General features: G+C 39.9%; 1 protein-coding gene across 1 annotated transcript; it reads left to right on the forward strand.

Annotated features, from left to right (window-relative positions):
* The first annotated feature begins 388 nt into the window (after window positions 1-388).
* Window positions 389-12,449, forward strand: LOC116290523 (uncharacterized). Its single transcript, XM_089029732.1, has 6 exons — window positions 389-834; window positions 7,900-8,086; window positions 8,338-8,451; window positions 9,260-9,323; window positions 9,509-9,558; window positions 10,150-12,449. The coding sequence occupies exons 1-6, from the start codon at window positions 742-744 to the stop codon at window positions 10,653-10,655; spliced, it is 1,014 nt and encodes a 337-aa protein (XP_088885858.1). The 5' UTR covers window positions 389-741; the 3' UTR covers window positions 10,656-12,449.
* Window positions 12,450-12,634: the final 185 nt, after the last annotated feature.

Raw genomic sequence — 12,634 nt, forward strand, 5'->3', positions numbered from 1 at the left:
GTCGCCTTCAAGCCCCAGCATTCAAAATATTGATCCCACATAGCGCCTCATCGCACCAAAATACGATAATGTTTGCCACGTACAAAAATAGACACTCCAAAATTGCCATATATAGGATCAATAGCCATCGAACGTGCTTATATCGGGAGTATTAGCACCATATAAACAACTTGTCCAAACCCAGTTGTCTATTTTGGAGGCTAATCAAATTTGAAGTTGAGCAAATATTTATAAAGCTGACGTCACATTCCCTTGACAAGACCCCTAGAGAGAACCGGTATTGGTGTATTGGCCACACTTGCTTAGATATCCAAAGAGCTTTAAAAAAATATTGTCAAGATACCAAGAATTCCTTGGAAAAGGAAATTCAACTCGATATGCATGTTTTTTAAAGCGTTATGTCTCGGTGATGTAAACGACACCCCCATTTTCTGAATGGGAAGTCATTTCTGAGAGATTAAGGTTTTTATTAGCATGTGAAACTCGATCAGTGCTATGCTTGGGTCAACCCAGATAACATCACAGCCAAAAATATATAAATAAACTTGACATCAGCTTGTATCTTCAGATGCATTTAGACCTCAGAAGCAAGAAGTAAAGTGAATTTTTTTGTGGTTGAAAATAATTCTTGGAAAATATCACAGATTACTAAAGAAGAGCTTGGAAGCTTTGTACCAGATTACCGAAGATTTTCAAAAGTGTTTTTCCTTCAAATAGTTGCCGACTACGATTTGGAGCATAATGGCAGAGAGACTTCTTTTTCTCGCTATAGCTTTCCTTGCCTTTCACAGTCGATACACCACTGGAAAAAGCTTAGCGAAAGCACATTTCAAGGTAAGTATGAGGTTATTTTAATTTTTTCCAATCCTTCATAGAAATAGCCGGTGTAACTTTTGCCAAAAAACGTGTACAACTCGTTTGGTTCAAGGTCAACATTCGATCCACAGCTAGAAACTTAGCAACATCTCAACATGCTTACCAGAGGATCGTTCGAATGTGATAATTTTGCTTTAAAACTACAAATCTTTAGCTTTTATATTTTTATAGGTTTAAGAATTTTCGTTGGTAATGAATTGCAGATATGAGCTGTTAGATATCTTAGATAAGATCTTTTAGTACAGCGCGCACGAGTTTGTAATTCTCTCTAAAACCATTAACTGTATGCAAAATGCACCAATAAAGGAGGAACACTCTTGTTTTGAATGCATATGGAAATAGCAAAAAATATTTTGAATCTAGGCACACTGATGTCATGATATATTTTTCTGTTAAATTCCATGAAAAATTATAGCATTTTCTTTTGCCTACAAACGCTTACAACTCGTATTTTCTATTGCATGACTCTCAAAACTGCTTATGTTTCCGTTTATTCTTGCTGTCACATATCAGACATAAAGTCCTCAGCAATTTCCTTTTACTCTTAGAAATATTTACGGATTTACGAGATGAAAATTCCTCTGCACTTTATACTAGAATTTGCGAAGTATACAAACTCGATATTTAGTGGAAGGGCAGTGTGTGTGGTGTGATAGTTACCCCCGCCGTGTTGAAGGAAGGTTTTCACCGATATCACCAAACCTTCTGTCGACACCAACGTCGCCGTATTTTTGCTTTTGAGGTTAGCGTTCGACTTCTAAACCGGCAAAAACACATGGGATATCAAAGTAATATTCTTATCAAAAACATCTTGGTGTTCGGAAATTAGCATCATAATTCGGTTAGCGCTCCTTAAACATACTTCTAATAAAGGCATGCTGAATGGTTTTGCTTTACTGGAAAGTTCTTATCGTGACCTACGTACCTTGAATGAGTGATCTAGTGAAATCTTCAATTTCGTGTAAAATGTTGCTACGTACGTTGAAAAAAAAACAAGCATAGAAAACTTTCTTGACAAATCCGTAGGTCTTACAAACAGTTATCTTTGGAAAAAGCGAACTGAGTTGAGATGTTAATCATTAAATGAGATGCTGGTGACAGACGTCAACCAAAACTCTAGATTATCTACTTTAAAAATCCAGTCAAAATTAAGACGGATATTTCTGTCGCGTCGTTCTTGGCTCATTGTAATTTTAGCTTTTAGACTGATAAGACTGAAAAGTTTAGGAAGATATTTGAGGTAAAATTGCAAGTTGTATATTATCTGTATCAAACACTGTGTTATTACTGAACCCTGTAACAACCTCTTAGCTGACCTAAGTCAGGACGCATTGCATACGGTAACACTAGTACTTATAGGTACTCGCTACCCGGATATCTTGTTAGTGGGGACACCTTGTTAGTGGGGACACCTTATTAGTGTGACACCTTGTTAGTGTGGACACCTTGCTAGTGTGACACTTTGTTAGTGTGACCCTTTGTTAGTGTGGACACCTTGTTAGTGTAGACACCTTGCTAGTGTGACACCTTGTTAGTGTGACACCTTGTTAGTGTGGACACCTTGTTAGTGTAGACACCTTGTTATTGTGGACACCTTGTTATTGTGGACACCTTGTTAGTGCGGACACCTTTGTTAGTGGGACACCTTGTTAGTAAGGACACCTTGTTAGTGCGGACACCTTGTTAGTGTGGACACCTTGTTAGTGTAGACATCTTGTTAGTGTGACACCTTGTTAGTGTGGACATCTTGTTAGTTTGACATCTTGTTAGTGTGGACACCTTGTTAGTGTGACACCTTGTTAGTGTGGACACCTTGTTAATGTGGACACCTTGTTAGTAAGGACACCTTGTTAGTGTGGACACCTTGTTAGTGGGGACACCTTGTTAGTGCGGACACCTTGTTAGTGTGACACCTTGTTAGTTTGGACATCTTGCTAGTGTGACACCTTGTTAGTGTGGACACCTTGTTAGTGTGACACCTTGTTAGTGTGGACACCTTGTTAATGTGGACACCTTGCTAGTGTGACACCTTGTTAGTGTGGACATCTTGTTAGTGTGACATCTTGTTAGTGTGGACACCTTGTTAGTGTGACACCTTGTTAGTGTGGACACCTTGTTAATGTGGACACCTTGTTAGTAAGGACACCTTGTTAGTGTGACACCTTGTTAGTGGGGACACCTTGTTAGTGCGGACACCTTGTTAGTGTGACACCTTGTTAGTGTGGACATCTTGTTAGTGTGACACCTTGTTAGTGTGGACATCTTGTTAGTGTGACACCTTGTTAGTGTGGACACCTTGTTAATGTGGACACCTTGTTAGTGCGGACACCTTGTTAGTGTGACACCTTGTTAGTGTGGACACCTTGTTAATGTGGACACCTTGTTAGTAAGGACACCTTGTTAGTGTGGACACCTTGTTAGTGGGGACACCTTGTTAGTGCGGACACCTTGTTAGTGTGACACCTTGTTAGTGTGGACATCTTGTTAGTGTGACACCTTGTTAGTGTGGACATCTTGTTAGTGTGACACCTTGTTAGTGTGGACACCTTGTTAATGTGGACACCTTGTTAGTGCGGACACCTTGTTAGTGTGGACACCTTGTTAGTGTGGACACCTTGTTAGTGTAAACACCTTGTTAGTGCGGACACCTTGTTAGTGTGACACCTTGTTAGTGTGGACACCTTGTTAGTGTGACACCTTGTTAGTGTGGACACCTTGTTAATGCGGACACCTTGTTAGTGGAGACACCTTGTTGGTGTGACACCTTGTTAGTGTGGACATCTTGTTAGTGTGACACCTTGTTAGTGGGGACACCTTGTTAGTGGAGACACCTTGTTAGTGTGACACCTTGTTAGTGGGAACACCTTGTTAGTGGGGACACCTTGTTAGTGTGGACACCTTGTTAATGTGGACACCTTGTTAGAGTGGAGACCTTGTTAGTGGGGACATCTTGTTAGTGGGGACACCGTGTTAGTGTGGACACCTTGTTAGTGGGGACACCGTGTTAGTGTGGACACCTTGTTAGTGTGGACACCTTGTTAGTGTGGACACCGTGTTAGTGTGGACACCTTGTTAGTGGGGACACCTTGTTAGAGTGGAGACCTTGTTAGTGGGGACACCTTGTTAGTGTGACACCTTGTTAGTGGAGACCTTGTTAGTGCGGACATCTTGTTAGTTTGACATCTTGTTAGTGTGGACACCTTGTTAGTGTGACACCTTGTTAGTGTGGACACCTTGTTAATGTGGACACCTTGTTAGTAAGGACACCTTGTTAGTGTGGACACCTTGTTAGTGGGGACACCTTGTTAGTGCGGACACCTTGTTAGTGTGACACCTTGTTAGTTTGGACATCTTGTTAGTGTGACACCTTGTTAGTGTGGACATCCTTGTTAGTGTGACACCTTGTTAGTGTGGACACCTTGTTAATGTGGACACCTTGTTAGTGCGGACACCTTGTTAGTGTGGACACCTTGTTAGTGTGGACACCTTGTTAGTGTGAACACCTTGTTAGTGTGACACCTTGTTAGTGTAACACCTTGTTAGTGTGGACACCTTGTTAGTGTGGACACCTTGTTAGTGTGGACACCTTGTTAGTGTGACACCTTGTTAGTGTGGACACCTTGTTAATGCGGACACCTTGTTAGTGGAGACACCTTGTTGGTGTGACACCTTGTTAGTGTGGACATCTTGTTAGTGTGACACCTTGTTAGTGGGGACACCTTGTTAGTGGAGACACCTTGTTAGTGTGACACCTTGTTAGTGGGAACACCTTGTTAGTGGGGACACCTTGTTAGTGTGGACACCATGTTACTGCGGATACCTTGTTAGTGGGGACACCTTGTTAATGTGGACACCTTGTTAGAGTGGAGACCTTGTTAGTGGGGACATCTTGTTAGTGGGGACACCGTGTTAGTGTGGACACCTTGTTAGTGGGGACACCGTGTTAGTGTGGACACCTTGTTAGTGGGGACACCTTGTTAGAGTGGACACCGTGTTAGTGGGGACACCTTGTTAGTGTGACACCTTGTTAGTGGAGACCTTGTTAGTGCGGACACCTAGAGAGCAGATCTTTCCTTCTAAACACGAGCTCAATTCCAGAATTCGCGCCCGAATTCAGTAATAAAGCCACTAAACTAAAAACATTCACTTCCTTAAGACTTTGTTTATCAATACTGCCTGCGAAACATGGCCAAGGTCATGTACCAATTATAATCATAAAAACAAGTCTTCAACTACAACAGCGCACATGTCAAAATGCAACCCGGCACCCCGCCAACAGCATGGGGCTAAACGCTGATCAACGCGATGCTAAAACACCTATAAATAGAGTTTTACCATTCGATAGAGAAGGATTACTGTGATAACGTTCTATTCTTGTCTTAATCCCTTCCGTGGTACACGCATTTGAAGGGCTTTAGATCTTTAATACTAAGACTATGAGACACTATTGGTATGGCTTATTACAAGATGAAGTGACATATTGCAACAAAAACTAATCGGGATGAATATATATATCAAGACACCCGGAGCATAATATTACTTTGTACCTACAGTCATAACAATATATCGTGTTTCACGATCACATTCTGAGTCTTGAACGGGATTTGAACCCGCGCCCACAAAGATTATCGAGAATTCGGACGAGAATTCAGTGATTGGTAGTATTTAAGATAGAATACCTCAAGATCTTATCAGCTTCGTGCAGATCTTACAACAGGAAGTTATCGTTCTGTAGTTCATTAAGTGGTGTAACAAGCGGTGTAAGTCTATCAACAATCCTGGGGGTTGAGTCGAGACCTTGATGCTTCCATAATGACCTGACAAATGTTGTTTGTAATGATCTACAAGATGTGAGAATCAGGCGAGACTGTGCAATACGACCGCTACTTTATCTTTTATTGAAAACTGTTTTAATCGATCAATATTCTGCAATAGGCCGATCATCCCTCAAAAATCAACCTGTTTAAAGCGACCACTCTTATCTTTATCCTTTAACTGACCAATTTTGTATAATAAGGTAAACCTCCCTTGTTAGTCGAGACCTGCTTAAAGCGACCACTCATTTATCTTTATCCTGTCATAAGATCATTTCTCTCGTAAGTCGAGACCTGTTTAAAACGACCACTCATTTATCTTTATCCTGTCATAAGATCATTTCTCTCGTAAGTCGAGACCTGTTTAAAGCGACCACTCCTTTAGTCTTTGTCCTGTCATAGGATCATTTCTCTCGTAAGTCGAGATCTGTTTAAAACGACCACTCATTTATCTTTATCCTGTCATAAGATCATTTCTCTCGTAAGTCGAGACCTGTTTAAAACGACCCATCTTTCTCTAAGGCGACCAACACTTTCGAAATACGAGCCTTGATCACCATGATAACACCTTGTATGTGAAGACTCTTTTCAGCGATTACATTCCTGAATGCGACCAGAATGAGAGAAAAAGGGAGAGAAGCATATTAGAATGATGACGTACGAGAAAGAAATAAAGGCTATAGAGAAAACGTTTCCTTCTTCTAAGATCTAGTAAATAAAAGCCAGAGTTCACATTACAGCTGTAAAGTGTCCCAGATACCGGTCGCCACATCAAGTATCTTAAGCTTCCAGATCAAGTACAAATATATCACTATCAGGTATTGTCAGTGATAAAATAGGTCAGCTGAGCGCTATCGATATCCAAATCACTATACTTATGCATAGTTTTACTCCGACGAAGGACTAGCGTCCGAAACGTCAGTAAGTTTTTTCATCTTTTCACGGTGTATAATTTACCATTTCATCATTACTGTTTCATTAGAAACACCGACGCAGCTCACACTAGTTTTTAGCTAGTTATATCTTCATAGTTTTACATTGTTTATTCCACAATAAGAAGTATTAATTTAGTTTTATCACTAATATTAGCTGCATATCATATCAATACGTGTCAATATTATTAGTCCTAATACCAAGATCATTTGTTTCTTCGCGATAATTAGCTACTTATCCGCAAGAGGCTTAGTTCTTTAATCGTTAAGGTTGGTAATTGAAACCCTTGAAGGAATTAGCCAGATATGCCAAGGTGAGCTTGAAGATTGCCAAAAAGAAAATGCTAGAAAGGCTCAAGACGTCATAGATAAATGTCATGATAATCTTTGATGATGTATAGTTTATTACCCGACATCATTTTAGCATATTTCTCATTATTACTCAACTATTTTTCCTCGTAGAAATGTGAAGATGTAGGCTTTCTTCCGCGCGGGGATCAAAACCTTATATGTAAATTTTGATGTATTGGAGAAATTCACATTCACGAGCAAAGTTCACGAGCAACGTTCACGAGTAAAACTTTCTGTAATAGTCGAGTTGTCGTGCGGCTACAGGAATGGAATTTTCAACTGTCAATTCCAATGCCTTTCCACTAGTACGGACAAATCGAAATGCAGAAATGAGCGTGCATTTTGTCCAATGAGAACAAGATATTACATGATACGTGTATTCTTGACCATTCGCATCAAATCTCTTCGTAAAGTTTCAAGTAAAGTCGTAGCAAGTACCACATTCTAAAATCAATATTTATTTGAATCTTTTCTCTCCCTTCTTTCTATTCTTTTCTTTGGTCTATAGCCTTGCATCCATCCTACTGCTTCAGTTTACCTTTCTTTAGGATTTTTGCTACAAAATAAGATGAGAAGATTAGTATATAATAAATTTTTTCCCCCCAATTTTTGTTTGAACAACGATTAATTCAACTTCTTCACATTATTTTATTTTGTCCTCCAGGAAAATAACTATCGTGTAGCATCATTCACAAGTCATATATCATCATGTAACTCAAACGCCTTGTAATAAGTTTTGTGAGATAGGCAATTAGGCAATTCGAGATGTGTTTTCGTACATCGTGTTGAACGTATTGAAACAGGCCTGTGCGTGACTTTAATCTTTGTGAGATGTATTTTTAACAATTTTTTTCGTAATGATGTTCTACTTTTGTTTGGTTGTCCCTTTTAAACTAATGCGGTCTCTCTTTTCCTTTTTGTCATAGGATCACAACATCAAAAAACGATCATCATTTTTTCTTTGGCAAGATACTTGTCCTCCACCAGATTTTCTGTCAGTAGTTGACGTCAAGTGCAAAGACATGTGCCATTCTAACGATGATTGTTTGGGTAGCTTACTCTGCTGCTATAACGGGTGTAAGATATGTATGGAGCCTGTGTTACCTCCTCCAGGTGAGTAGTATCCATCTATCCATCCGTCCGTGCGTCCGTGCGTCCGTCCGTCCGTGCATCCATCCATCCTTCCATCCATCCATCCTTCCATCCATCCATCCATCCATCCATCCATCCATCCATCCATCCATCCATCCATCCATCCATCCATCCATCCATCCATCCATCCACTGTCTGTTACTGTGATCTCCCATTGCCTTACCTGCTTAGCCATTATACGTGAAAGCTTTCTGTTTTCTATTGGCATACAGTGATCGACTGGCTGGGTTCACCCTCGACATATCATCGTGGTTTTGCTGCTGGAGGCGTTCCCGAGAGCAACAACATCGACGTGGATCTGAAAAAACCGCACTACGAAGAAATAGGTTAGTATCGTCAAGTCTGCTTCAGATATTCCACGTCACATTTTACACGTGCCGTGATGCCATTTTGAGGATTCTTATTGGCTGAGCATTGATCACGCGCGCGCAGCCATGTGATCACGTGCGCAGATCTTTGGTCCTTGCGCATGTGAAATCGTTCAATAAACCTATATTTAACGTCGGTAGTTCCTTCAGGTTAAGAACTTAACTGCTATCAATGAAAGCCGGCGCTGCGCACTTTAACTCTTCTTTCCATCAGCCAATTCTTTATTTTAAGAGTACTTTATAAAATAATTGGGATACTACGCGCGCTAGGATTGGTCGAAAACCATGTTTGATGAGAGTATCAAAACACGCTATCGTCATTTTTAATCTATCGCGCGCGCTCATTGGTCAGTTTGAATAAGACGGCACGTACGGAGAATTTACTTAGACTTTGCTTTTTTTCGATCTTTTCGCGCGTTTGTTATTTTATAAAACAAATCAAAAACAGTTTTCTGTGTTTGATACTCTGATCAAAACACGCGGGATGTTGGGATAACACTCGAGAAGCTGGAAACCACTCCGCTACGCGTCGTGGTTTCCTACGCTTCTCTCGTGTTCTCCCAACATCCCGCGTGTTTTGATCAGAGTATCAAACACGGAAAACTTTTTTTGATCTGTTAAATCAAAAGCTGTAGCTAAACAAGGAGAAGAGGAAAGTCGTGGAGATCCAGAGGATCGAACCATGGACGTCTACTTATGAAGGCCACGCACAAACCAACTGAGCTACACCGCCTCCTATAATCTGAATCATTGATTGATTTTTCAGAATGTGCGTACAAAGGCAAGACATATGCGAGAGGAGAATCATTCTTTAAAGGCTGTCATAAATGGTAAGTAAGCATTTCTATAGAGTAGCTCTTCTGCTATCGAATCAAATTGGAAATTTTGTGGAGCGGAGGGAGTAAGCGAGGAGAACCCGATGAAAAATCTTCAATGCACTCAAATACTGCGGCATACGCCAGCGTCAAGGGTTCATAAACACGTAACTAATGATTTTTTTATTTTTCTATCGTAGCCAATGCAGAGATGAGGGAATCAGCTGTGAAGTGGGACCGTGTAAGATCGGTAAGAAGTAATACTCACTTCTAAAATGAGAGCCACTGAATGCTTTTGATGTTATAATGGTTTGCGTTTAAAATTGGACACGATAGAGGCGACGAAATCTAAAACAGAGCTCTTTTTTGTGCGTAATGTTTTCCCATTTCAAACCATGTGTCATTCTCTTGAGAATAAGATTCTTTGTTAGAGTTGTATCCATATTCATGCGTCTTCTCATGCACACCCGTTAAACAAAGAAATGATACTCTTGGGAATGACACGAGGACTGAAATGGGAAAACATTACGCCCAAGATAAAAAGGTCTATTGCGTCCAGGTTTTGCGCGAGAAAAATTACAAATTTGGCAAAGATGCGTGATCGTGTGATCTGAATCTTAAGAAAGTTCTGTCTAAGAATCCTTAAAATCCTGAAAAACTTTGTGAGAAATAAGAAAAAATTTCACAAATTAGTAAGTTCAGTAGACCTCAGTAGACCGTAGACCTACAAAGCTTTGCACTAATTCGTACTATTTTGTTATTTAACTTTTTCACGGATATATGCAGTATGCACTCTATTGATCGTGAATCCCAAACTCACTTTGTGTTACAACTTTTTTAGACATCAACCCAAACCAAGGAGAGCATTCCGGTGAGGCATCCAGTGTAGATGTGTCGAGCCTTAATCAAGTTGAAGCACTAGAACTCTCAGGTGAAGATGAAAACCATCTTCAAGAATACCCAACTAAAACTAAAATAGCAAAGCTTGAGTATTTAAAGCTGCACAGAGAAGAAAGCGAAGGACAAGCTAATGTGAGGGTCATACCCAGGAAACTCAACCCGGAAAGGACGAGTGGGAATGGAGAAGGGTATGGATACAGTGGTGAAGAGGATACTGGTGAAGGTAGTGAGACTGAATTTGTAAATTCAAAGGAAGAATTGGAATTGAGTGGAGATGAGGAAAACAGTATTGGAATTACACGGCTAACGACGTCAACAGAAGCTACAGAGCACAGTGGAAATGAAAATCTTGAAAAGGAAAAAGCTAGCAGGATACCAAAGTTGAAGAGAATTTTGAGAAGGCAGCCCAATATGGAGGAAGTGTACGAAAATGTAATTTGTATTTAAAGTTGAACAACAAATGTCAGCAGTGCTTTGGATATTTGTAAGAAACGAACGAAAACGCATGCGTGGAGTTAGTGTAAATCGGCTGAAGTTGCATGTGATGAGAGCAAAAAGAAAATGGATTTCTACAAACCGTTCAGTAAAAGCCATGGTCTTGATGTCGATAATGCTTAGAGATAAGACTTTTTTTTTTACTTGCGAGAGGAGTTTGAGTACGACATTCAAAGAAACATCAAAGGTGCACTTGTTGTACACTTTGTAAGCTCTACTGGGATTGGTTTTTTGGTGCTTTCGTCTTGTAACCACGTAAGAAGAAGGAGAGTAAGAGGAGGAGGAGGAAGGGAAAGAAGGAGAAGAAGAAGAAGAAGAAGGAGAAATAAAATAGAAAAATTACGACAACAACAACATCACCAACGAGATTACATTTCTCTGACTCATACATTTTTGCCGTCAAAAAATCTCCTAGAAAGCTGAAATTTAAAACTGTGTACGTCCAAATATACGATAATCGAATAGTGCTTATCTAGAGCTACAATACGTGCTGTAGCACTAAGCTATGTATAGATATATACTGTGAATATATCAGAAAAATCTCATTCTGCGCGCGGGAATTATATTAATGATAGGACACTATCCCACATGGTAAAGTGCGCGTACTGTAAAGACATTGAGCTTTGTAGCATGTGCAAGGCAATTACCAGATAAGTATAAAAAATTGGTTGTTTTGGCGTTCTGTAAGCCCTGCGACTAATTGGTCCAAAGCGTAGCGCATTGTGGTTTAGCTTGGGTACAAACACCTTCCCATTGTGCTGTTGTTAGCGCCCAAGATATACCACAATGTATCTTGTCTTATGGGGAAACAAGATGACATTGTATTTAGATTCATTATTCTACATATCATGATCATATAGGTGTTCATCATATAGGTATGATCACCTGACGGCGGCCATGTTGAATGGCAGAACGATAGAATCCCATAGTCTGGGGAATCGTCGGGTTTCTCTTGATGTCATATCCTGTCTCGTGCGGAATGTTCATCAATTGAATCACAAGTTTTCACATAGAATTCTTTCTGGCTGACAGCACATGGTGGTCAGTGTTTGAGCACCATTTGGAGCAGATAATGAGATTCGAAGACTTTTATCAGTTGAGTGAAATCAAACAATCCAATACTCCAGTTTCGAGTTCTCTATTGCTCATAGTTAGACTTCATTTTGTGTAGAATATCCATGCGTTCCAGCGAAGGTCCATGGAATTTCAAAAAGTTTGAATATATTATTGGATCCGTATTATTGAAGTTGTGCATTCTTTACCAAATCGTTGGAATTTGTGAATATTTAGATACTGATTCGAGGCTGACCCTGGTAGTGAGTAAATAAGTCTGTAATCAAGGAACACAGCGGTAATTTGGAACTCGAAACTGGTCTATTCTTTCACACGTAAAACCATCGTAAAGTTCCTGTCATCCAACATGGCTGCCGTCACACTGCCATGGAGAACCTACGCCTATATACATTGCTTGTACATATTATAACTGTAGAAAGAAGTGTTAGTTTATTGGCCAGTAAGGCCTAATGCTTTTGAATAACGGTGCTATAGCACAAGAGTAGCTCGTGTCGAGCCGCAAACATTGCCAAGTCAGCATGTTTATCAATAGATTATGACGTAAGTACGAATATGATGTCATATTTTGCATGACGTAATGGGATGTGATATTTATGAACGAAATTGGGAGTCTAATTTGAAAGTAAGCGTAAAAATTGCTGAATAAAAAATGTAGCAAGGTATTCAAAAACATATGGGAATATATATATCTGGAATCAGCTGAAAAAAGTGCGAGCAGATTTTGTTTACTCTCCTTTGTTTCAAGGTTTTAACTTATTTAAAACGAACTAAAATTCCGATTTGATCATTGCTACCTTTTCCCTGATTTAGATCAGCTTAGATCAGTCTAGAGGTTGTTTCATAGCCTGTGTACAGCC

This window comes from Actinia tenebrosa, unplaced genomic scaffold, assembly GCF_029948245.1.
Source record: "Actinia tenebrosa isolate PJP-AT-01 unplaced genomic scaffold, QUT_ActTen_1.0 PGA_scaffold14__42_contigs__length_11649687, whole genome shotgun sequence".
Lineage (NCBI taxonomy): Eukaryota > Metazoa > Cnidaria > Anthozoa > Actiniaria > Actiniidae > Actinia > Actinia tenebrosa.

Bases quoted from the DNA above. Each gene is read 5' to 3' on its own strand.
- LOC116290523 (XM_089029732.1), top strand. From the start codon at position 742: ATGGCAGAGAGACTTCTTTTTCTCGCTATAGCTTTCCTTGCCTTTCAC. The intron at 835-7,899 runs GTAAGTATGAGG...TTTTTGTCATAG, and splicing joins TAGCGAAAGCACATTTCAAG to GATCACAACATCAAAAAACG. The intron at 8,087-8,337 runs GTGAGTAGTATC...ATTGGCATACAG, and splicing joins GCCTGTGTTACCTCCTCCAG to TGATCGACTGGCTGGGTTCA.